The 23356-nt window shown below is 38.2% G+C and overlaps 3 protein-coding genes across 8 annotated transcripts in view; 1 reads left to right on the forward strand and 2 right to left on the reverse strand.

Annotated features, from left to right (window-relative positions):
* The first annotated feature begins 14 nt into the window (after positions 1 to 14).
* On the forward strand, positions 15 to 4146 carry poglut3 (protein O-glucosyltransferase 3). Its single transcript, XM_020934850.2, has 6 exons — positions 15 to 364; positions 585 to 782; positions 1441 to 1724; positions 2335 to 2551; positions 2937 to 3133; positions 3394 to 4146. Exons 1-6 carry the CDS (start codon positions 121 to 123, stop codon positions 3832 to 3834), a joined length of 1581 nt encoding a protein of 526 aa, XP_020790509.2. The 5' UTR covers positions 15 to 120; the 3' UTR covers positions 3835 to 4146.
* Positions 4147 to 4224: 78 nt separating this feature from the next.
* rep15 (RAB15 effector protein) lies at positions 4225 to 8305 on the reverse strand. The gene is made up of 4 exons (XM_020935020.2): positions 7998 to 8305; positions 6339 to 6401; positions 5594 to 5884; positions 4225 to 5174 (listed from the first exon to the last, which is right to left on the reverse strand). The coding sequence occupies exons 3-4, from the start codon at positions 5843 to 5845 to the stop codon at positions 4629 to 4631; spliced, it is 798 nt and encodes a 265-aa protein (XP_020790679.1). The 5' UTR covers positions 5846 to 5884; positions 6339 to 6401; positions 7998 to 8305; the 3' UTR covers positions 4225 to 4628.
* A 154-nt stretch (positions 8306 to 8459) lies between these two features.
* ppfibp2b (PPFIA binding protein 2b) overlaps positions 8460 to 23356 on the reverse strand; it is a 62278-nt gene continuing 47381 nt past the window's right edge. For 5 of the 6 annotated variants that reach the window (XM_055155208.1, XM_055155206.1, XM_055155210.1 and 2 more), the window contains 18 exons: positions 20744 to 20855; positions 19809 to 19870; positions 19643 to 19718; positions 19480 to 19562; positions 18461 to 18528; positions 18316 to 18381; positions 17768 to 17828; positions 17558 to 17605; positions 15024 to 15174; positions 13265 to 13400; positions 12473 to 12592; positions 12226 to 12376; positions 11515 to 11626; positions 11306 to 11394; positions 11108 to 11230; positions 10887 to 11012; positions 10268 to 10456; positions 8460 to 9501 (listed from right to left, as the gene is read on the reverse strand). In XM_055155208.1, coding sequence (XP_055011183.1) covers positions 9274 to 9501; positions 10268 to 10456; positions 10887 to 11012; positions 11108 to 11230; positions 11306 to 11394; positions 11515 to 11626; positions 12226 to 12376; positions 12473 to 12592; positions 13265 to 13400; positions 15024 to 15174; positions 17558 to 17605; positions 17768 to 17828; positions 18316 to 18381; positions 18461 to 18528; positions 19480 to 19562; positions 19643 to 19718; positions 19809 to 19870; positions 20744 to 20855 — 2001 coding nt within the window. In that variant the 3' untranslated portion in view covers positions 8460 to 9273. The remainder of the gene's footprint in view (positions 9502 to 10267; positions 10457 to 10886; positions 11013 to 11107; positions 11231 to 11305; positions 11395 to 11514; positions 11627 to 12225; positions 12377 to 12472; positions 12593 to 13264; positions 13401 to 15023; positions 15175 to 17557; positions 17606 to 17767; positions 17829 to 18315; positions 18382 to 18460; positions 18529 to 19479; positions 19563 to 19642; positions 19719 to 19808; positions 19871 to 20743; positions 20856 to 23356) is intronic. The other variant, XM_055155207.1, reaches the window with a different exon arrangement.

The following is a 23356-nucleotide window of genomic DNA, read 5'->3' on the forward strand; positions in this document are numbered from 1 at the left end:
CACGAACGCATCTTTGGAAGTGGGCGTGTCCGTCTTCACTACAACATGTCGGCTGAGGCTGAAACTTTATGCTAAATTAAATTAACACAGTTTCGCGATTTTACCTAATTTACAAGGAATATGTTCTGGGAGCACGCACTAAACGTAACCAGCACTTTCTCAAAGGACGTATATCGTTGGTGTGTAGTTTTATTTGCGTGGGTTTTCGCAGTAGTCTTACCGGTGTATGGCACTTCAGCAGCAATCAACCCACAGAAATGTCTTATTTGGGGCTCGGGGCTGCAGGCGGACACCGTTTTACCAGTCCGCTACTTCTACATCCAGGCAGTAGGTTCACATGGACACAACCTTACTGCATCTCCAGGTAATGTAAACAGCAATAACTCAAATTATCTGGAACTGTGTGTCATTTCTGTGGGTGTCATAGCAAAATCTTTTTATTGCTCACTTACAATCAGCTGACAGACAGATGTTGTTTTAGTGTTTAAGGTTTAGACACACTTAACTGTTCCAAAAGACAAAGAGAATAGCTTTTTACTGACTTGTAATCTAAAGTCATAGGCCATATTTTATTATTCTTTTAGGTAAAGATGCATTCAAGGTGAAAATAAGTTCCCTGGACCCAAAGGAGTACATTCGGATCCACGTCGCTCAACCCCTGGACAGAGAAGATGGGTCTTTTCTGGTCAGATACAGGCTTTATGGGACAGCATCTAAGGGCCTAAAGGTGGAAGTCCTTCACGGAGATGTTCCTGCTGCAAAATCACCATACACTATACAAGGTTTGTCTTTTCTTAAATAACTTTAGATCTAAAAAGTATAGGAGTGCATTTATCCAGCTTTTTCAGTTCTGATACCAATTCTGATACTATGGTTCTAAGTATCTGCTGATACTCGATATCAACTGATATCAGACTGATAACAGCATTTCTTTCTTTTAATCAAAATTAAATAAGACAAAACTGATCTAAATGTGTTATGTAGCTGTTATTTTCCCTCAAATAACTATAGGTTAGCTTTGTGTAAATAAAATTTCACAATATGAGTCTACAACCATGAAAGCAGGAACCAACTACGACCAGGAAATTCTCTTATGACATAAATTCAAATGTACAACCAAGATATCGGCTGAACTGATATTTGGAAGCTGATATTCAATACAGGACATTTTCTGTCATTTTTCTGTGATACCAGTATCAGATCAGTGCATCCTTAATTAAATAATTTACACTAGAATAACAACACAAAATCTTTCTAACATAATCAATATGTAGAATGATGAAGGCTAATTTTGCATTGTAAAGGGACAAGTATTGCTGCATTGTTTTATACAGAAAACAGAGCACCAAGCCAAAGTATTATTCTGTTTTTTTAGATACATGTAACTTTAGATCTTGGTTAAACTTATTTTACTTTTGTAACTGATGTTTCTTCTTCCAGGTCCAGTTTACCATGAATACTGTGACTGCCCAGAGCCTGATGGTTCAGCCTGGCAGAAAGAGCTGCAGTGTCCCAAAAAGGAACCCCAGATTCTGGCAGACTTCAAATCCTTCCCCACCGTAGACCTCCAGCGCCTTAGACAGGACGTGCCCAAAAGATTTTCTAACCGAGGTGGCCTCATTCATTACGCCATTATTAACAACCAGATCTACCGACGCACTCAAGGGAAATATACAGACTTCAAGATGTTTTCAGATGAAATACTCTTGTCTCTAACTAGGAAGGTAGGTTTTATCACGACCTCTGAGAATTATATTTTTTTGTGATCACATTTTTAAGTATTGATGATTTGCAGCTATATACGTTACAGTTTGATTACATTTTTTCCCACTTTTAAACCCCACACCTCCCACCTATATTCACTGAAACCCCCTTTTGATTAAAAGGCAAAATCTCTGTGAATTATATGAATTAAATAGATTTTAATGTTCTGCCTTTGCTTCAGTGCTGTTTACCATTTATTGAAAAGTATGATTTAAATGTGCACTATGTAACTTTGCTGGAGGGGGGTTCTGGCACCTGCTTGTTTCTAAGGATATGCTATTTCTTTGCCTGGAAAGTTCCAGAGTATGGCATTAAACCTGTTGCTCTTGAGTTCTGTTCTTACTCTGAGTGGGTTGTCTCTTCAAGGATCTGATCTGTACTTGTCTCCACAGATATAGATCAATTGAATGTCGTACTGGGGAAGGAACATTCTATGCAGAGACTAGATCCTCCACTCAGAAAATTACATAGTGTACCATTAAGTATACAGGAAGAAAATAATTATAATTTCCTGTGGCAGACTGACGGAAATGATAGAGAATGTCTTTTAAAGTTGAATAATTTTTGCAGGTCAAAGTACCTGATGTGGAGTTTTACATAAATGTCGGGGACTGGCCTTTAGAGACAAAGAGTGCAGATGCGAGCCCTGGCCCTCTCCCCATCTTCTCCTGGTGTGGATCCACTGACACCAGAGACATTGTCCTGCCCACATATGAGGTCACACACTCCACTCTGGAGACCATGAGAGGAGTCACCAACGACCTGCTGTCTGTCCAGGGACACACTGGTACTGTTAAAGGTCCTATATTACGCAAAATTTAGTCTTATGAGTTTTAAGCCATGTTATAATGTTGCTACCTGATGAAAAACATACCTAGAGTTGTGTTTTGTTTCATTCACACATGTTTGCGTAATAGTTTGTCTACATCTCCAAAGCTCAAAAAGCCGAAGATCTCAGCCTAAATATGCAGGATTTATGAGTTAAACATGTGAATGAAACAAAACACATAGCTCCAGGTACATTTGTGATGAGGAAACAACATTATAACACAGAACAGAAAATAGGGTAATATGGGCCTTTTAAATATAAGGTAGAATACAAAATTAAAATTATCCTCTGTGTATAAGATTCTCAGTTGATCCAAAAAACTAAAAGATAGTATTCTCTTTAGGGCCTCCATGGATCAACAAAACATCTAGAGCGTTTTTCCGTGGCCGGGACAGTCGAGAGGAGCGCCTGCAGTTAGTCGCTTTGTCCAAGAAACACCCTGAGCTGTTGGATGCTGGAATCACGGGCTGGTTCTTCTTTAGAGACCGAGAGAAACAAGTGGGCAAAGCTCCACTGGTGGGATTCTTTGATTTTTTCAAGGTAAAGTTGGCATGTGGAATAAGCCTAAACATTCACCTAAGTTAAAGTAAACACAAGTACTTCATTATCTTACATTTCGTTCATTGTGCATTGTGATGTTGATATAAAACGGCAGAACTGACATTAGTGGCATTTTTTTTAAAAGCAGTGGGGTAGTGAAAAATGAAAAATTCTCAGTACTCTAGGCTCAAAAACATTTCTAGAGTCTACTAAGAAGTTTGTGGAGATTACATATTTATCATAACTCCTTTTTTTTTCAGTACAAGTACCAAGTAAACATTGATGGGACAGTGGCAGCTTACCGTTTCCCATACCTGATGCTGGGGAACAGTCTAGTTCTGAAGCAGGATTCACATTACTACGAGCACTTCTACATCCATCTTAAACCTGGGACTCACTACATCTCAGTGAAGAGAGACCTGTCTGATCTCATGGACAAAATACAGTGGGCCAAGGACAATGACGAAGAGGCACAGAAGGTGGCCAGGACGGGACAGGAGGCAGCCAGAGAACTTCTTAAACCTAGCCGACTCTACTGTTACTACTACAACGCACTATTCATGTACTCACAACGGCAGACTGGTCAACCACAACGCCACAAAGAGATGGAGCACGTGCCTCAGCCCAATGACCACACTGCCATTTGTACATGCAAGAGACGCACGCAAGAGGAGAAACGCAGACTGAATGATGAACTTTGAACCACAAAAATGTCATCCAATTTTAACAGTTTACATTCCTGACAGAATTATTGTCAGTTGTTACAGAATGTTACAGGGTGTTTATTGCAACAATCATGCATTTGTACGTTTTATATATTATGTTTTTTTTAAAATACTGTGCCTGTGTTGTTTACAAAGACTAAAGACTGCCTAACAAATTATGTGATGTAATTGTTATAAAAATATTTTATACCATTTATTATAGAATTTTCTTTTTAAATTTTCAAATAAACACAAAAAAATGAATGTATTGTTTGCACAAATACTAAATTAATAAAGTAATAATGTAAATTGTATATTTTTATTGAATTTAAATTTTACGATTTTAAAATTGTAAGCATAACAAAAGCATTAACACATTAGGGCAGGATAACATGGCTTAGCATGTATATCATGTTATAGTAGACTAATCAATCTAAAACTAATGGTAGGCAAAATACTTAAGAACCATGGCCTCTACCCTATTAGTGACATTTTGTTTTTGAGCTATTTAAGTTTTAGTTTTAAGTTCTGCTTCCACTTCCACCAATCTTTTCTGTCATTATTAGTGTTTTAGTATGTGCAGAATCAGGCAGTGCTGCAGTGAAAACAGTAAAGTATCTGGGTTATTTTAAGCCACAATAAGGAATGACTATTTTGGTATTCTCACAGTTTAAGCAATAAGATGCAATGCAAAAATCCTGTACTTGTTGGTATACTGCCAAACCCAACAGCAGTTTGAACCCTGGCTAGTGGACAGAGCTAATCTAAATAATTTATTATGTCTTGTTGGTTTAGCTAAATTTTATCATGAGTGTAAGTGGATCGTCATTTCTCTTTGTAACAATAGCCTGCATCATCCCTGTTGGTGTATGGAGGTACCTGGACCCTCTAAAGAAATTCTCAATCAGACTTCTATCGATCTTGTCACACTTTCCTATTGCTGCTTGAAAATTATTACTGAGGACACCATAAATATTATCTTTGTCATTCTTCCGACCCATAAAGAGGAACAGGGCATAGCAGTCTTTTCCAATAGAGGCACAGAAGTCCACCATTTTCTCACACATGTTCTTGTTGCTAGCTGCCATCTGTGCCACCTGCATGGATTCATCAGACATCTCCTCTGCTTTACTGTAGAGGGACCTGCCCTCGCGCTCGGGCAGGTGCAGGACTTGGACTGCGATTTGGATACGTGGGTTCTTGGTGGGTTTGTCCAGGACTGCCCAGACCCAGTCGGCCCCCAGCAGAAACTTCTGCCCCGGAGTCATCACCGTGCAGTTAAACGTGTCCATCAAACTGAACATCACTGTCTCTGAGATGTAGGTCATGAGGAAGATCTGTGAGAAGAAAGGACAGTTATACGGTTAAAGGAACTGTATGTGCCCTGCGCTCTACAAAAACAACTGTACCTGAGTTGCCAGTACCTTAAAAGTGCTACATTACACAAAACTGACTTGTGAGCTTTAAGCCATGTTATAATGCTTCCTCAAAACATACTTGAAGTTGTGTTTTGTTTCATTCATACACATTTGAGTAACATTGGTATTAGCCTTGCTTGTGTCTTGAAAGACACTATATAAATTCAATGCAATATTATTATTAAACCCACAGAATTTCAGCATTAAAGCTCGTAACCCAAATGAGAAACATTCTGCTTTCTGATTGGATAATCTTATTGGCAATTATACTATCAGCAAAAGCAATATTTGACTTTAACCCGCTCCGCATACGTTCAGTTACATAGATGGACCCAGACCTCAGTGAGTGCCTCTGGACTTGGGGAGAACTTGTTTTCTGGGTCCTTGAATGTGAGGTACTCCTGAGTGCGGGCAGCTGCCACAGAGACACAATCGTTGAACAGGGGGATGAAGTCAGTGGGTTTGGAGGTGGGGGGCCTCCGCAGGGTGGCAAAGATGCTCTTCTGGGGGTGAGTGCTCTGGTCACAGGACATGGGCCGAACTTTGAAAGAGGAGAGCAGCTGGTCTGGTTTACTGCTTAATGTTCCCATGACGTGGACCTCAGGTCAGAGGCTTGTTTCTCTGATGTACTGCAAAAGCATACATGTAAATTGTACTAATGTTGTTTTTATTGTGTTTATGTCCTGTAAAGTGACACTGGACGTAAGAAAGGCACTTATAAATAAAATTCATTGTTAACATTTGACGCCAAGTTCCATTTACCAGATGGTAGACTATGCCTACATGCAGTTCATACTGGAGTACATTGTGTTTTTCACAGAAGTCTCATCTAATAATTCTAACTGATTGTTTCCTCTCATAATGTTTCCTTATAACTCAAATGGGCCCAAACCATTCTATTGACTGTTGACCCAGATTAAGTCTGTAAAGGAGGATAAAGTTTGTAACACACATTGTAGTAACATTCCTATGGACTGAATGACTAAAACAAATATTTTTTGTTGCTGTTTTGTGCTATTAATGGTAAAAGGAAGTCTGCATTTCTCTTCACAGGAATGAATGAGTGTGCATAAATGTACTCACCAGGATGAGTGATGGAAAGCCCCCTGTCTGAGGTCTGGTCCTGGTCTCTGGTCCTGGACCCTGCTGAAATACACAGTGTGTTCTGCTGGAGTGTGTGGGTCCAACTGAACCACCACTTTTTTCTGTCCCAACATCCCGAAGAAGCTTAGCCTCACAATGTAAGCACGGGTGTGGTGCTTGACATAACTTAAAATTGTTAAACTACACATTTATTTAAGTCAACAGAAGACTCACTTTACCTGTTTAGGTCTACCTGTGGAAGCTCGAGGGATCTGAATTGCAAACAGCAAAGAACTGTCACATCCACAAGATATTTTTTGTGAATAAATTAATATTGAAAATGGCTCAACAGTCTTTAATAGCCCCAAACCATTTAAAACATAATTGTTTATTTATTTATTATTGCAGTGGAAGCTAACTCACAATGCCTATTTAGTGATACAAATATATCATATCATTTGTATCAGTAATTTATCAAAAATGGATCAGACCACTGCAATTTTTCAATTGCTTGGTGTCAATAATGGTTAGAAACCCCCAGTCTCATATTGGTGTACAAATACACTGAGCATATACACAATCAGAAACAGAAACAGACACAGACTCAGTCAGAGAGCGCACTAGTTTTCAGGGGACTGACTAACTGAACATGGCACACAACAACCATAATTAAATACATTTATGTATTTCTGGGATAGTTGACACAGCACATTTCATGTTTGGGGAATGGTCTTGTTGCTACAGCATTTAGTTTTGGGCAAATGACACAGTAAAAAACAGCCTTGGCTTATGTCAGCATTTGCATTAGTTGCTTTTGTTAGCAAAAAGCTTGGTTTATTGTAAACAAGATGGTGGCATATAAGTTTGACAAAAAATATGACTTCAGACGATACCTGAATAATAATAATAAAATAAACAATCTTAGGAGATATTAATACAACAGTATTTCAGTAAATCAAGTATCTTCAAATACAAAAAGATGGTCTGGACAAAAAAGCTGCAGTTTTTTTTTTTCTACCATGTCCATCTTGTCTTCAAGATGATATGTTGTATAAGACAATAGGGGCATTTTAAAACCCGCCCATGTGCAAAGATATCTGTTTTACTCCATTTGATATGCTTTATTCATCTTCACTGGATTTCTGAGGGGTCCTCAGGTACAGCTCAGGTGAGAGGTACAGTGACTGTTCACACCTGTGCCATGTGAGGGCGCCAAAACTCCTTCTGCTGGAGCTGCAAGCAAAGCATGTTGGGAAAGCAAGGGTTAAAAGCTGATCAGCTGGGGTCTTAAAACTGCATTTCTTATGTTTGCCCTTTGTCTTCAAACATTCCATTTATTATTTTTGCTACATCTTGATATCTCCCACAATATGATCAAAGTAAATATAATCTGATTTTGGCTTTTTTTTAATTTTTTTTTTTTATAAATACACTTTGTCATTGCAGCGTGCTTGGTAATAATGAAAGTTCTGTCCAACATTGTGAATGCTGAGTGCTATAAAAAGAATATAGCATCTTGCTCTGTGACAAATGCCTTTGTCACTTGCACATATGTGTTTGGTGTTAAACCAGAGCTCTTGAGATTGTCTTGTGTTAGTGCCGTGAGCAGAGTGCTGCTGTAGAGGCTCATTAAGCAGCATTGGGCTGTGAGACACTCACTGTGGGGCTGCTGATGTTCTCAGATGAAGTCCCTATCTCTAACATGGTTTCCTCTGAGGGCGCCATCTGCAGCACACACAAACCGGTCATGCCACGACACTGACACGCATATGCAAATAGTCCATTGAACATTCAATGTTTTGCTTTAGCGATAACACAATTTCAGCAATGTCTGAACAGGAAGGAGGCCTTTCAGTTTGCCATGCGATGTGAATAATAGCAGGAAAATGTTAGTTGAGGATACAAGCTACATCAGCATTAGTTTTAACATGATATCTATGTAGAATTTTCCTTAAACTAGAGTTTAGCAACATAATTGTGTTCTTGTAGTGTCTATTGATCATTTGTTTCGCACATATTAATAAAATAAGCATTCATAGAAAAAAGCTTTGTATTAAAGAGTGATACTTAAAAATGGACTAGCTTTTTTTGCAACATGATTTGCTAACAGCTAGGATGAAGTGCTTTGTAGTTTTTTTATTAAAAGAAAATCTGGAATTTACAGTTTTCATTGGAAGAGAATGTTCATCACTATAAAAATACTAATCCAGTCAAATATGAAAAATAACCATACAAAATATCACAGGTTAGTGTTCAACAAGCATGCTCAGTTTGCTCAGCCATTATAATACTGTGATATAAATATCTGACTATCATAAATAGATCCTCCTGTTTTATGCAAATATTGCACAGATCCATCTCAAACAAAGCACCATATTTATATGGTGGTACTTCACAAACACAACCGAGAATAAATTGCCATTTACATTTTACACAAAAATCTGTTAAGGATATGCCTGTTGGTTTATATAATAGTAAAATGAGCTAATAAGGTGTTCACTGTGGTATAAAACTAGTTTCATAACTACATGAGGTTACATGACAGTCCTGCTGGCACCTTCTGTGTTCATTTAGGTCTCTGGATACCGTTTTTAAATCTGCTCTATTATCATTAGGTATTTTTAACAAACATACTTAGCAGTGCATTTAAAGTTCTATAATATTGTTTGTATTTATACAAACACTGGTTTACAGATGTCAATGCATGTCCACTCTTCTTCACTGTGACAAAACCTTAAGAAATAATCCTGAGATCAGCTCATGACCACATGGGGGCATAGCTGGGTTAGTCTGCAGTGGGCTGCTGATAAAAAGGCGTCTTCCTCTGGACAGGATCAGCACAAGGCCCAGGACAATGTTGGGAGGGAGGTGTTAAAGGAAAAAGGGGAGGGGCCAAAGCAGGACAGCTTTTGATGGTCCATGGTGAGAGCTGTTGTCATGGCGATGAATCAATTGTCCTGCTGTCCAGTCCCACCTGGTCTCTGGGGTGATCATCGCGGTCCAGAATGGGGCTTAGGCCTCTGAAGCCAGTGTAGGGCCGTACCTGTGTCCCGTTGGACAGAGAGTGAGCGGAGGACGAATCCACAGGACAAACGTAATCTGTGGCCTCCTCCTGGCGCCGCCTCCTCAGGTGAGCCAGGTTTGAGAAGCCCAGCTTTTTTGGCTAAAAAAACAGAAGAGAATATTATTCTTATTATATTATATATAATATATATAATATATATTTACACTCTAGGCATCTGATCTACTCAATTTAATCTGTATTTTAAAAAATCAACTTTTTTTATAGGCAAAAAATAAATAAATTCACTTTTTGAGCCCGTGTCCAAACCATAAGAGTGTTTGTATAAACAGACATAGCTAACCCGAGAGTGATTTAACATAAAAAAATGGTCACCCCTCTCTAACTGCTGTAGTGAGCCTCATTTGTATTAACCTCCTTTACATGATCTGCATATTTTTATTTTGCTATTTTATCCATAAATAAATTCTTATTCCTAATATTTAAGTTGGCTCCAAATTCATTCCTATAACTGCTGGCCTCGTGAGCTTCATTTGACTGGAGCCAAATGCTATGGGTGATGTCAAACTCCCTTAGTCCACTTCTGTATACACTATATTGTCCAAACGAAAAAAAGGTCAAAAGTACTGATTGATTAATTGATTAATTAGTATTAGAGCATAACAACACTCCAAGAATGTCCTACAATGTAATATGAATAACAGTTATCTTGAAAAATGTTTCCTATTCCCTCCTCTAATTTAGATATTTGGGTGTCCGTTGTGATATTTGTGCTCACAGACACTTCGCTGAGTTTGTCGCTCTGGGATTATGTGGCTCAGACTTACACCACATTCACACTGCCTGGGCTTAGTTATTTTCTGTGCACATGAGGCTGGCCTGTGTTCTCTTAATGCTGTTTTTGTACCTTGACTTTAGCTGTGATGCTGAGTGGGGTGTAGCCGGGCGCCTCTGTGTACTCCCTCTTCTCCTGCTGAGCCTGTGGACCCACCAGGCTGTTGAAGTTTGTGTTGAGGTGGCGTCTCAGCAGGGTTTTCTGTGGGGGGATGTTCAGAAGCATGGCCAGTGTGTCTGAGCTAAACCGGGGCTCCAGCATCTGCACCAATACAGGGTTTTGTTAATCTGATCAGGCAGGTTTATCTGATCATCAAGAAGAAAGCCACTCACATTCAAGATGTCAACATTATTTTTTCATGACTTTACAGAAAAGAAAAGTAAAACTTTGAAAGCTTTCTCAGGGATAATCTGCTACATGGTAACAAATTACCAAAAAATCCTATAATTTTATTTAAAATCAGTTTCTTTGTAAACCTCAATGTAATTAAAACCTTTTGCCAAATTTTAAAACAAATGCGTTATGGATATTAATTACCACATAAATTGTTTTAAAAGATTTTTTAAAAGTCTATCTAGAAAAATGAATGGAAAATTTATTTCAGGAGCGAGTGGTCACTGTTGAGCTCCATAGATTTATCATATCGGTGTAGTATATAGTTTATATTATATATTTTTTAATATTTACTCACAATGAGGCCTCCATGTACTCCGCTGCCCCTCAGGTTAGGTGCATACTCTGCTAAATCCACTGACCGGAGCCACTCCATGACCCTGTGATTGGACCATTGCACCACCTCACTGGGTGTGAACTGGCTCTGAAATAAAGTAATATAAAGAAGACACATGTATGTTGGCTTTAATGTTCTTTTTATTGCATGTATTGAATCTAGGCACACTGTGTCCTGGATACCTCATTGCTGGGCCTACGCTTGAGGCAGTTTGGGTTAAACTTGTTGACGTGCAGAACATGAATGGCACACTTGATGCTGAGGTGGTGGAGCTGACTAGTCACTTTCAGGAATAAAAGATCATTCTAAGAAAAAAAAAATACAGTTTAGGCAAAATACATTACAACCCTAAGCACTAAGAAAAGTAAAGAGTAAAGTACCACTGTGAGGTACTGCAGCATGTGCCCATCTACTCTGGCTTCATTGAACTGGTCTTTGTACTGAGGGAGACCAATATCATCAAGCCAACCTATGAAAAAATATTGAATGATTTTAAATAGATGAATTGTTTGTATTTTTAGTATGTAAAGGTAAAGTAAAAAAGTAAAAGTAAAGTAAAGTATTTTAAGTATGAAAGGTGTGTACTTACGTGTGACCCAGATGTAATCCAGATCAGAAGACTTTTCCTGCCGTTTGCCACTGAACGACCTGATGGCCAACTGCAGCTTTTTCCTGTGAAGTGGATTCTTTATACTAAGTTCCTGAAAATAAATGCACAGTATTTCATCACCTCATGTTTACACTTTGCTGGGAACACACTCAAGTTTTATATTTCACTTAAAGCTGGAGAACTATGAAAGGAGAAATCTTATTCCTAGCTCTCACAAACCCTTTGGCTCATTGCAAGTATTCATGTGCATAGATTTTCTTAGCATGGAGCAGGTTTAGAACAGCTTTTTCAGAGGGAGAAGAGAAGCAGGGTGGACCAACAAAACACTCAGTCAATTCTCATTACAACTTTGTGATCTGTAAAATGTTTATAATTAGATAAAGACAGTGTACTGTGGTCTGATTTTTGTCTCAAAGTTCTTCTGTTATAATACACTTTAATGGGGGGGAACAAAGAAAGAAAGAAAGAAAGAAAGTTGGGTAATTCAGCTTTAAAGCAAATAAGAAGAGGGGGCAATGATTAGGAATTAATATTGTTATAATTTAAATAGCAATTACTAATCTATCATTCAGGCTGATAATGTTAAATCATACAATTTATTTTAAAGAAATAATGTTGGCTCCAAAAAAAAAACAAAAAAAACTTTTGTGCAGTTGACAGAATTTAATATTTCTTTTGTTGGCTACATACCTTCTCAATTTCCTGTGAACTGGCTGACAGTAGAGTCTGCCCATTGGAGCCCCAGTGTCTGGCCGAGCTGCTGTACTGACCCAGTCCAATGTCCTCCAGCCAATCACACACCTGCTCCACTGTCCACTTAGAGAACGGCCCCCTCAACTCCCTTATGTATCGCAACACAATCACAATATTAGTCACAATAACCTACAAAATTTGGGTTAAACAACAAAAATAAAGACTGCATATGTGGGATGTGTACCTTGCATTTGTGGGGCGTGCTAATCTTGGTCCTGCTGTGGCCCTAAACCCGCCTCTCTTGAAGTCGCCCATGTCTGAGTCGTGAACAGGGACGGGGCTGCCTGACTGACTGCGTCGGATCCTGCAGACAGACAGACAGAAGAGACGGTTTAGACAAGCGTTTTGACATGGTTCAATACATCAGGGTAGATTTAATGGCTCTCCTCACACCTGAGATCACATGTCACATCATATCTGCCGTAAGAGTGACATGAATCTGGTTAGACAAAAACAGAAAAAGCAAAAAAGCTTCTTCTTGTGGTTTTTGATGTGTATCCCAGATCCAGACATCAATGAGAACATTTCTGATTTACAATTCGAAGTGCGTATGAGGCTAGATTACTTAATTTCCTTAAAACTGATAAAATATGCATCTTCTGTTCATTTATTTTTAATAGAATTTTGTGGCTTTAAATTAGTTAGTTAGTTAGTTAATGACCTGTATTTTTCTACTGAGTTTCTTCACTAACTGTCAATTCACTGATGTAGAAATGTGATAAATATTTACCAAGTATTATGGCACCAAACAAAGTGATAATTAGAAAAACTTGGAAACCTGTCAAATGCACTTGAAATTTGCCCTGTCCTGACATTTTCATATGGTGGAAAAGTTGCAAAATTTAACCTTAAGCTGCAAATACCACAAGAGAGTACAATGGCTATGTATGCTGCCCAAGGTTCATATTCATAAAACATCAACTGGGATATTACGCAATTGAAATAAACTCTTGGTAATCACGTCTCAAGTACTTACTTCCCCCACAATTTCCTGATGCCCCGATGGGTCTTCCTGTTTTCTGGGGAGACTGGGGACTGCTGTCCTGAGTCCACTCCTGAGGATAGAGGAGACTGGTCGGACAGCAAACACTCGTCCAACTTATCGGAGCGTCCTGGCACAAGAAAAAAACAAACTCCACTTTTATATACTATTTAAAGGTCCAATATTAAGCTATTTTCTTATCTATGTTATAATGTTGTTTCCTCATCAGTTGTGTTTTGTTTCATTCACATGTTTAACACACAAACCCTTCATATTTAGGTTGAGTTCTTCTCTCAAACAGAAGACACCTATCAGTTCATGACATCACAAGGTGGAAAAGAGCATTTTGAGCTTTGAAGATATAGACACACTAATAATAAGGATTAGTCAGACATGTGTGAATGAACCGAAACACAACTCCAGGTATGATTTTTGAGACAGTAACAGCATTATAACATGTCTTAAATCTCAAAAGAGTCAATTTTGTGTAATAGAGGACCTTTAAAATGTCTATTTATGTTGCCTCAAGATAACTTACTAAACAATGAAGCTAAAGAAATGAACTTATCTTAATGCCAATGAGCACTGCACAATATTTACATGATGTTTAATATACCCACCAACATCATAAAGGTCATGTTTTCCGGGGGATCCTGTGTTAGTGCAGTGAGGAAGAGAGCAGAAGCAGTATTAGTCACGCATTATTATCCCAGAGAAGAGCCAGTGAATATGGTAGTGCCTGTTCACTGACTGCAGAAACATGCATGAGAGAGACTAAAGGCATTGTGAAATGAAGACATGGCTTGTGTTAAGATTAGTCACATTTAAAAGTCCTGTTTTAGTTCTATTAGTTCTGAGGCTATATTGTGAAATGCCACATACACTACTAGTCAAAAGTTTGGACACGCCATCTCATTCAAAGCTTTTTCTTTATTTTTATTACTATTTTTACTATTATGTACATATTTGTTTAAACATCAGATGAAATTATGTAGCAAAAAAAAAGTTAAATGACTGTACAATGTTTTTATATGTTATATTGAAATCCTCAAAGTAGCCACCCTTTGCTTTGTTGAGAAGTTTAAAAAGTTTAAACAGTAGTTGCAGTATCATACAGCTGGTTTATGTAAGGTTGTACTTTATCCTGCTGGATGGGAGTGTGGATGTATGAGGTCCCACTGCATTTTGTTTGTAGTTTGTTTATCATTAAAATGGAAGCTAATTCATAAGCTGATCCCACTTTTTTTCTGATTAGCCTTTGCCCTGGTTAAGAGAAATCTGGGTTTACATCTTTAGCAGCTTTAGCATTTTTACTATTAAGAAGGTGTCCACTCTACTCACTACTGAATATGGGGCATTGAGGTACAGTATTTAAGTGAATTCATCTAACTAGCAAAGTGTAACTAACCAAGGTAAATTAGATATGTAAAGATGTCATGGTCTTGGACTGTATAATAGAATAATTAGCAAGTCTATGGTTCCTAAAAAGATGGAGATCCTTTGGGACTCATGTTGGGCCCACTTTGATAGTCCAATGACAAACACCACAACACAAAGCTCTAGTGTGAATATACAGTACCTAACACTGGAGCACTGGCACTCCTGCAGCGGACTGAGGCCAGAGGAGACAGAAGAGAGGCAGCGTGTGAAGCAGTGTTAAGACAATGACCAAAGCAAGCCCCAGTTAAGCAAAGTAGTTAGTTAGTTAGTTAGTCGCATTAGGAATGTTATATATTCTTGAAGTTAAACTCACTGGGAGTGTAGCTCTGATCGTGGTTGTGGACAGGAGATAGCTGGACAGGAGACAAGTATTCCCCATCGTCTTCTGTCGTCCTGTTTTGTGCTTTCTTTTTGCTCAGTTTTCCTGGTAACGTCTGGTACTTGTTTAACTCCATGTGGGTGTTCTGCACAACAAAAACAAAGTGAATATTCAAGTACACATCAACATTTCAAAGTCATTCACATGCAGTACGGTGCAACAATGGGCAACTCAAAAATATGGAAAAATATTTGTGTTTATATTTTGCTATGGAAAAAATATGAGTATGGTAATTCTGTGAGCCACGTCTAGTGCAGTTATCATTTTTGGGCAGCAGATTGTTGGAGTCTATGAGCTTTTCATGTCGTGCACAGTGGAAGACCTAACAGAGAACAGTTCTTACACACTGGTGAGCGTGTTTTTGTACAGGAAATTCAAGCTAAATTTCAAAAGCACTCATTGAGAAATACATACAGTAACCACCACCACCTATTTCTGTTTAGTACTCAGTAATTATAAACACTTCAAAAGCCTCATTTTGTCACCAGAGGCTTCTTGCTGATACCGATTTGATATTGTTCAAGCATGCTACAAGAACACTATTATACGATGCTTTGTTGATACTTTGCAGCTGATGTCATCAACATTTCCTGGGGGTTTGAAGCTAACTGGAAGCACTACTCTTTTAGAAGCTCTTTTACTCAAGTTAGACTTAATATGAGCTTTATTTTAACACAGTCTGACCAGTTAAATGAATGAGAACTTCACACATCAGTTACTTGAGACGGGTGTGTTGGAGGAGAGGTTTGCCTGATGAAGGCCTAGTGCCGAAATGTTGCACAGTTTGTCCTAATAAATCTCACAATTTGCAAGTCAGACGGTGTGCGGGACTTTTTCTCTATAACACAAACCGAACAAAAAGGCTGGTCGATTTGTGCCGTTAAAGTCACTATTACCCTGTTGTTTGCTTATTTCCTTTTTTGTTACAAACTTATATTGTTAAAAAGGAAATAAATAAATACAAGGAAAATGGAAATGTTTGCATTGATTTAAATCATTGTATTATTGCTGAAAAAACAAACAAACAAACAAAAAACAAAACAAAAAACAAGTCCTTCTCAAATAAAATTACAGTCACAGGCTAGCATTATCCAACAGCTCCTAAAAATTAAATGTGTTATTTAAATCAATTTTGTATTTTTTTAATGAGTTTTTGGACTATCTTAAAGCTTTTTTGTTTGTATTTGCCATGGTAAATTGATGAACATTCCTCCATTAGAGATACATGTAGGACACCCCAAGCATGATGGCACTGCAAAGTATCAATAGACAGTTTTTATGTCTGTTTAAGTATGAGTCATGGTATGTACTCTGTTACATAAGAGATCTCCTTGTTTGTGGTGTGCAGAAGGCAGACACAGAAAGGTCTAGGACACAGTGGAGACAGAGCAGCAGTGACAGGCTCCTCAGGTTGGCCCTCTCCCTGCCACTTCAGTGAACGTGAACACAGCAAAACTAATGTGTGGACAAACTGGATGTGTGTTTAAAATAGTGCACTTTAGATGTCACATTGTGGTCAGAGAGTCCATAAGAAATAAGGCTCATACTTCACTACTTCCAATGAGTCGGTTTGTATCTATGTCTACATTAAAGGGCACATATCGAGCTTTTGTCTCAGTCATGTCATAATGTTGCTTCCTTTCAAAAACATACCTGGAGTTGTGTTTCATTCACACATGTTTAACAGACAAATCCAGCATATTTAGGTTGTGTTTTTTCCTTCAACAGAAAACATTCTGTTCCTCCATACTCCATACACCTTCACTAAAATCATTTGGATCATTTCAGCTCTGAAATTTCTAATTAGAGGTCTGCATGGGACAGAATTTTCAGTCTCGCTCCTACGGCCGCAAAGAATTGTAATTTTCTCTGTGATACTTTGTCCTGCTCCCGACCACAAGTCCCGCAAGATGCGAGACGTTTGCTTTCTTAAGCGCTATCAAACACGGAGAAGCGGAAAGGAATTGTCTAAAATGTGTGTAAGACCATGTCTGTAAGTTTAGGCTGCTTAAAATGTTTGTATTAATACCAAATAAAATATCCAGCACAAATGATGTATAATAGACATACATTTATCATTTGTATATTTCACTTTACATTCATATTTAGTTTGACTGACTGCAGTTTATCATCCTACCCGCCCGCTCCCGCAGTGTGCAGTCCCGTTCCCGCCTGCGCCTGCAATGAGCTTTCAAAATGTGTCCCACGCCGCACTGTTTTGTGCCGTGTCCCGCGGGTCCCGCAGCTGTTAACTTGAAATTTACCACTACCACCATGGCGTCACATGGTGGAAAAGAACATCGACTGATAATAAAGGATTACTCAAGCATGTGTGAATGAAACAAAACACATCTCCAGGTATGTTTAAGTAAAAACACAACACAAGCAAAAACACACACGGTCAAAGACATGCTAAACACGAGGCAGGAGCAGCGGTGATGGTGATGCAGTTAGCAGCACTCCAGTACCTCAGTAACTACTTCAGTTTCAGTTTCAACAGGCTGGAACTCTATGGCCTACAGCGACAGACGGACAGAGACACACAGACCAGAGTTAGAGGTTAGACACACACGCCTCGGAAAGAACAACACCACCACCATATAATGTTAATTGTTAGACCATAAGAAAAGATTATTATGGTAGTATATAATATTAGAAATGCTACTATAGATGGTAACCTTCTTAAAGGATCCACTTTGCAGTTCTTCTAGGCTGGTGGACAGGAGGCGACGCTGAGGCCTGGGCAGAGGAGACACTTCAGAACAAGACCAAAGCAAGACAACTGATACTTTGCATTGACAACACACTGGCTGGGGGCGTTCTACATCTATTCCTATTGGCGGAAAGTTCAACAGTTACCATGGTGACAGAATGCAGATCTTAGCAAAAACTGCCAAAAATGTTTTAAGATAGTCTGAGAGCCTGTGATTAATGAGTATCCATGATCCAGTTTAGGAGTTAGATTTTCAACTAAAAAGGTAAGAATGACTGAAAAACTGGTGGCTAATGCTTGCTAATTTGTGACTAATAGTAATTTTTTGTGTGAGCGACTTCCAACCAAATTTGCTCTTTCTGGTCAGATTGTGTTAAAATAAAGCTCAGATTAAGTCTAACTGGAGTAACAGAGCTTGTAACAGAGTACTGCTTTCAGTTAGCTTCACACCCACAGGGAATGTCAATGAGATCAGGTGCAAAGTATTGATAAATTATAATGTTAAAACTTTACCATGACCCATTGAATAAGCTTGGGTCTCCTGCCGACATCAGAGAAACCTCCATAGAGTTCTGAAAGCTGCAGAAGAGCACAGACAGGGCAGTGTAAGTGACAGTGGAAGATCTATTATGACAAAAAAGGGTCTGACTGATCGTACCTATTTTCCAGGTCTCTCTGGTAAGGAGATGATGAAAGCATGAGGGGTGAAGATCCTCTAGAGGACATCTGGGTGGCAGAGATAAATGTGTGTGTATATGTTATTGGAAAAATCCATCATCTTTGTAGAAAACAGGTGACTTTCAACTGTTAAACCACTACTTTATTATTTAATTTATTTTGTCTTGTCCACAAACTGTCCCGTTATGTTTTCTGTCTTGTTATTTGAATCAGTATGACTTGTTATTAATATGTCTTGGAGTGTGTAAAATCCCTCAGTCGTCTAGGAAGAGTCCATGGCAAAAGGAGAAATTCAATTTGTCAACTGGACAAAAGTTTATTTGGTTGAATATGTTCAGATCAGATCTTAGCCAGAGAAAATAATTGGTTTGAGAGGGGAGTTAAAAAGGCTATTTTTGTTAAGAAAGAGAATCCTTCCTTAAACAGAAATGGAGACATCATCTTTCTCCAATCTACAACTTCATCCTCAAACCCAAATCAAAACAATCAAAGAAAGCAATAGGGATAACCAGATCAAGCCCAGAAGTGTGAAAGCACCCATTATGGCCCTGAATGGTTAGGCTAATATGACCCCATACTCAGCGTAAGTTCAATAGGCCTAGCCAACTAACAAAAACTGGAAACAAGTATGGTGTTAGTTTCAGAGTAGTTTCATTGTAGTTAGCTCTTCCCTTCAGTCAGATATAAGGACATGTCCACCAGTGTCTGACCAGAAGTGAAGAAGCAGCTTGGATGAGCTGCGAAACTTATTTGACCAAATAAACTTTTGTCCAGGTGACAAATTGAATTTCTCCTTCTGCCAATATGTCTTGAACTTAAAATCTTGCAATTAAAACCACTATACTGGTGAACTGATCCGAGTGTATTTCAGGAAACGCTTATTTCAGTAGTTAGTTAAGATCTCTACTGGTTTATCAAAGCTAATAAGTAAATAGAATGTCAACACAACTCCTGACCTCTTTTTCATTTTTCTAAATTCAAGCAGATGAAAAAACTTACCCCTGACCTGATGATATCTGAGTGTGCTTTATGTGTGATGGCTCTGAGTTTGGGACTGCAGCTGAGCTCCTCCTCACTGCTGCCTGGACATTACAAACATTACATTTACCGTACAGCTTAAATTCAAAATATTAATTCACATTATAGTATTTTATTTACTTACCTAATGTTAGCCCCATAATTTCTCTCATCTTTCTGTACTGGGCGAGAAGTAGTGTGAGTTCTTCTATTCGGCGATCCTAAACATAAGCACAGTATATTGCATGTATATTACAGCTCATGTTAACATGTTTCATAAAAGAAATGATAATAACAAAGGACTCAAATACCTTCTCATCATTGGATGCTAAAAGCGTCTCCATGCCGACCTTGAGTCTCTGGTATTCATGGTCTAAAACAGAATATTAATTGTTTTTCATTGCTTGGTTCCTTGTGTCTAGAGCATTTAACAGGTGACAGGGATCTGATGGGAAACTAGTGACAGACAGGACAACCATGCTAACAGGACAGTTATGTTAACACGGATAAACAGGCACAACGAATGACAAAGGCCAGCATGCAACACCTGGAAAAGGCTGAATAATGCATAATAAAATGGTCTATGAAATGTCCAAGATATTTGCAGGATAACTGAATTTCATGACATCGGATTTAGGATAATCATAATAATATTTTTTATCTCCTTTTACACATGTAACACAAAATTACACATGTCAAATCAAGGGAAAACAAGCAAATATAATGATTTAGTATGTGGGTAAACGCTAGGCTCTGCACATGCACTGTTACAAAATCATGCAAAAATAAATACATAATAATAATAATACATTTTATTTATATTGCACTTTACATTTGATAAAACAAATCTTAAAGTGTTATAAAATTGTTCATTAAGTCAGTATGAGAGAAAAAAGGTAACTGTGGAGACAAGTCAAAATACTGTCAAATTGAAACCAGAATCTTTATTTGGATTAATTGCCTAGTAGCAAAATGAATTATGTTTTGGGTACTGTAATAACTTGAACATATATTTATTTATTTGATGTGTCATTTTTATTTAATTAATATTGTTTCAGTAGATGACTCTGTGTGACATTTCTCCAAAGTTCTATACATGCCTTACATTTGTTAATGAGCTGCTTGATATACACCTCCTCTACATCAGAGGGCAGCAGAGAAACACAGAATTACAGAAAATAAACAGGTGTGTTAGTTGTTGCTATAGGTGCCTTGTCATTTCCTATATTAGCCTTCTAAAGCATACCTCTGTCTGCGCTGTCATTGGCTGATCCGCCTCTGGCCAACAGCTGGGTCTGTAGGCACTCGATCTCTGCGTCTTTGGAGGCTACGAGCTGCTGCAGGTCGGAGATCTCAGCCTGTGGAATAACAAAGAGGAAATGATTTAAGATGAAGCATTAAAGAAGTACAAGGATTATGGAGGGCCACACAGGGACAAAATGTGACACAAAAACAGACTGAATTTGAAACACTAATATTTGGATACACTATATTCTTCTAACTCTCCAACCTGTACATATTTATATAATTATGACACCATTTGACACCAGTTTCTTGTCTAGTTAAGTCTTAAGGCTGCTACACACAACAGGATTTTTTGGTCTTAAACAATTTTTAAACGTGCAACAAAAAGTGCACACCACAGACACGAGCAGAATCTCATGAGATTTTAAATCTCTGATCGCAAAGACTGCTGCAGGATAAAGCTGAGCACCACAGGCTACAACCCTGTGAGCGCACCTCACATCAGCTATTTCCTCTCTACAGTGAAACCACTCACTTTGAGACTCTTAAGTGTTCAAAAGATCAGAGCACTGCACATCTAGTTTAGATTAATAGCGACATTTTGTGGACTTGGTGTCATTTGCAGAGGGCAATTTCTATGAATAATGTGCAGTTTAACTTTACAACTTTACGAGAGGTGAGTAATAATTATTTTTGCTATAATGAGTTTGTATCTTGAGTAAGTTTTATAGTTTTGAGTAAGCTTGCATCTTGTGTCTGTAACTCTATATGAAAGAGCAAGTCGGAATCACACTGACACCACACACAAGGAGCGCAGCAGCTTCATATTCACACATGAAGACACAAAGTTGGGTCACGCCCGGAGAGAAGCAAATCACAGCCAAAATCAAGCAAATTCTCCTGTAGTGTGTGGCAGCCTTAAGTCTATTTACTTAATTCTACTTCTACAATACTTTTTCTTTTATTTGCATTTTTCTGGCTCAATTGGACAGCACAGCTAAAGCGTGAAAAGAGAGAGGGTAGAGACATTCGGCAAACGATTGAGGCCTGAAAAAGAACCCACTATGCAACAATCACATATGAGCAACGCCTTAAATAACTAGTGATTACTTTTTTACGTCTTCACCTCCATTTATACTACAAAATCTGAACTTAACATCTTTATTTAGCATTTCTACTGACAAAATATTGACTTGCGTAAACTAATGCAAATCTGATCCTTATGCTCCTCTGCAAGCCCCAGTCAACACTCAATTTATGGACTGGGAAAAATTGAAGCTGCCATGGACCTCTGTCCCTCCTATTGAAATGTCTCGTGCTTTTTGCAGATGGAAAAGGTTTACAACTGTAAATGTGAGAGCAGTATACACTATTTCACTACATCAGAGCTCAGGAATGGCCCACTTCAGCCCAGCCCAGTCTTCTGAGGACGTATGAACAGAATAAAGGGATTTTCCAAACCAAGTCAAGAGCTTTCTTCACCAACCAGAGCTAAATACCATCAGCGTTCCTATTAAACAGTCATTAAGGGCTTCCATGTGAGTTCAGAATTAAACTGCTTCAGGCAAACAACCTCTAAACTCATTCTCTTTCATTAGATTTATTTTATTGCATTTTCTATGGTCTTTTTTGTTGTGAACCCAGATACCTTGGAAAAAATCTAGACACATGTAGCCAGATCCATAGGCACTTCTTTGTGTTAATAAACTTGACTTAGTGCTTCTTTTTTTATTTTGGCAATTATAATTTTGAACTTGAAATATAAAAGTAGTTTGTTGTCTTTTTAAAAAATGATTCAATGTGATGTGATGGAGCCAGTTGGATGTAAAGGTGCACTGTGTAACTTTTTGGTTGGAGGTCAATCACCTGCTTGTTTCTATGGAGATGTCATTATTCTGCCTGGAATTAAACAGCTCTGCCTCAAATTACAGGTGGTTTTGCAGCTCAAAATACAGGAACTGTGAGCAGGGTTGCCTTTCCACAGATCTGAAAGGGTATTTGATCTGGTTTCATTCTGTTAAACCTTCCAGACAAAGCATCTCCATGGAGAAAAGCATTTGATGGAACCTCCACCAGAAAAGTTACACAATGCACCTTTAATGGCTCAGCCCCGTTCACTTTGTCTTCAGTTGTTCTATTATTGTGGGCAGATAAAACGACTTAAATGGAAACAGCTGCAGGAGCTTAAGTTGCAGACGACAGGTGCCTATAAGGACCAAACAAAGAATTTACTTTTGAAATATATGCTCTACAAATCCTTCACCTGCTCAACATTAGAAATTCAACAAGGCAGTAAAAGGGGCAGAGTTTGGGCTTTAAATAATAACTCATAAAACGAGCAAGAACTAGTGACTACCAAACCAACTATGACAAAACTGACTATACAAAGACATTTGATTTATGTTAAGAAAATGAAGTATAAGGAAAAGAATGCATAGGTACATGGTAATACATTTTCTACAACAAAATAAATCACCAGACACTTGAACTGTGTTTTACAATAACTGTAATGGTAAAAAGGGACACAAAACAGCTGGTGTGAAGTTTAAAATAATAGCACACAGAATGTTTCTACAAGCTCAGAAAATTAAACAAACTAAACAAGAAGCGCTCA

Source organism: Boleophthalmus pectinirostris, unplaced genomic scaffold (genome assembly GCF_026225935.1).
Source record: "Boleophthalmus pectinirostris isolate CB_2022bp ecotype Guang Dong unplaced genomic scaffold, ASM2622593v1 HiC_scaffold_2, whole genome shotgun sequence".
NCBI lineage: Eukaryota > Metazoa > Chordata > Actinopteri > Gobiiformes > Gobiidae > Boleophthalmus > Boleophthalmus pectinirostris.

What these genes read in the sequence shown, in the direction of transcription:
- poglut3 (XM_020934850.2), top strand. Translation starts at nt 121, where the DNA reads ATGTTCTGGGAGCACGCACTAAACGTAACCAGCACTTTCTCAAAGGAC. An exon ending in TCTTGTCTCTAACTAGGAAG is followed by an intron (nt 1,725 to 2,334) that starts GTAGGTTTTATC and finishes TAATTTTTGCAG; the next exon opens with GTCAAAGTACCTGATGTGGA. An exon ending in GTCTGTCCAGGGACACACTG is followed by an intron (nt 2,552 to 2,936) that starts GTACTGTTAAAG and finishes TATTCTCTTTAG; the next exon opens with GGCCTCCATGGATCAACAAA.
- rep15 (XM_020935020.2), bottom strand. Translation starts at nt 5,845, where the DNA reads ATGGGAACATTAAGCAGTAAACCAGACCAGCTGCTCTCCTCTTTCAAA. An exon ending in GTCCAGAGGCACTCACTGAG is followed by an intron (nt 5,175 to 5,593) that starts GTCTGGGTCCAT and finishes TTCTTCTCACAG; the next exon opens with ATCTTCCTCATGACCTACAT.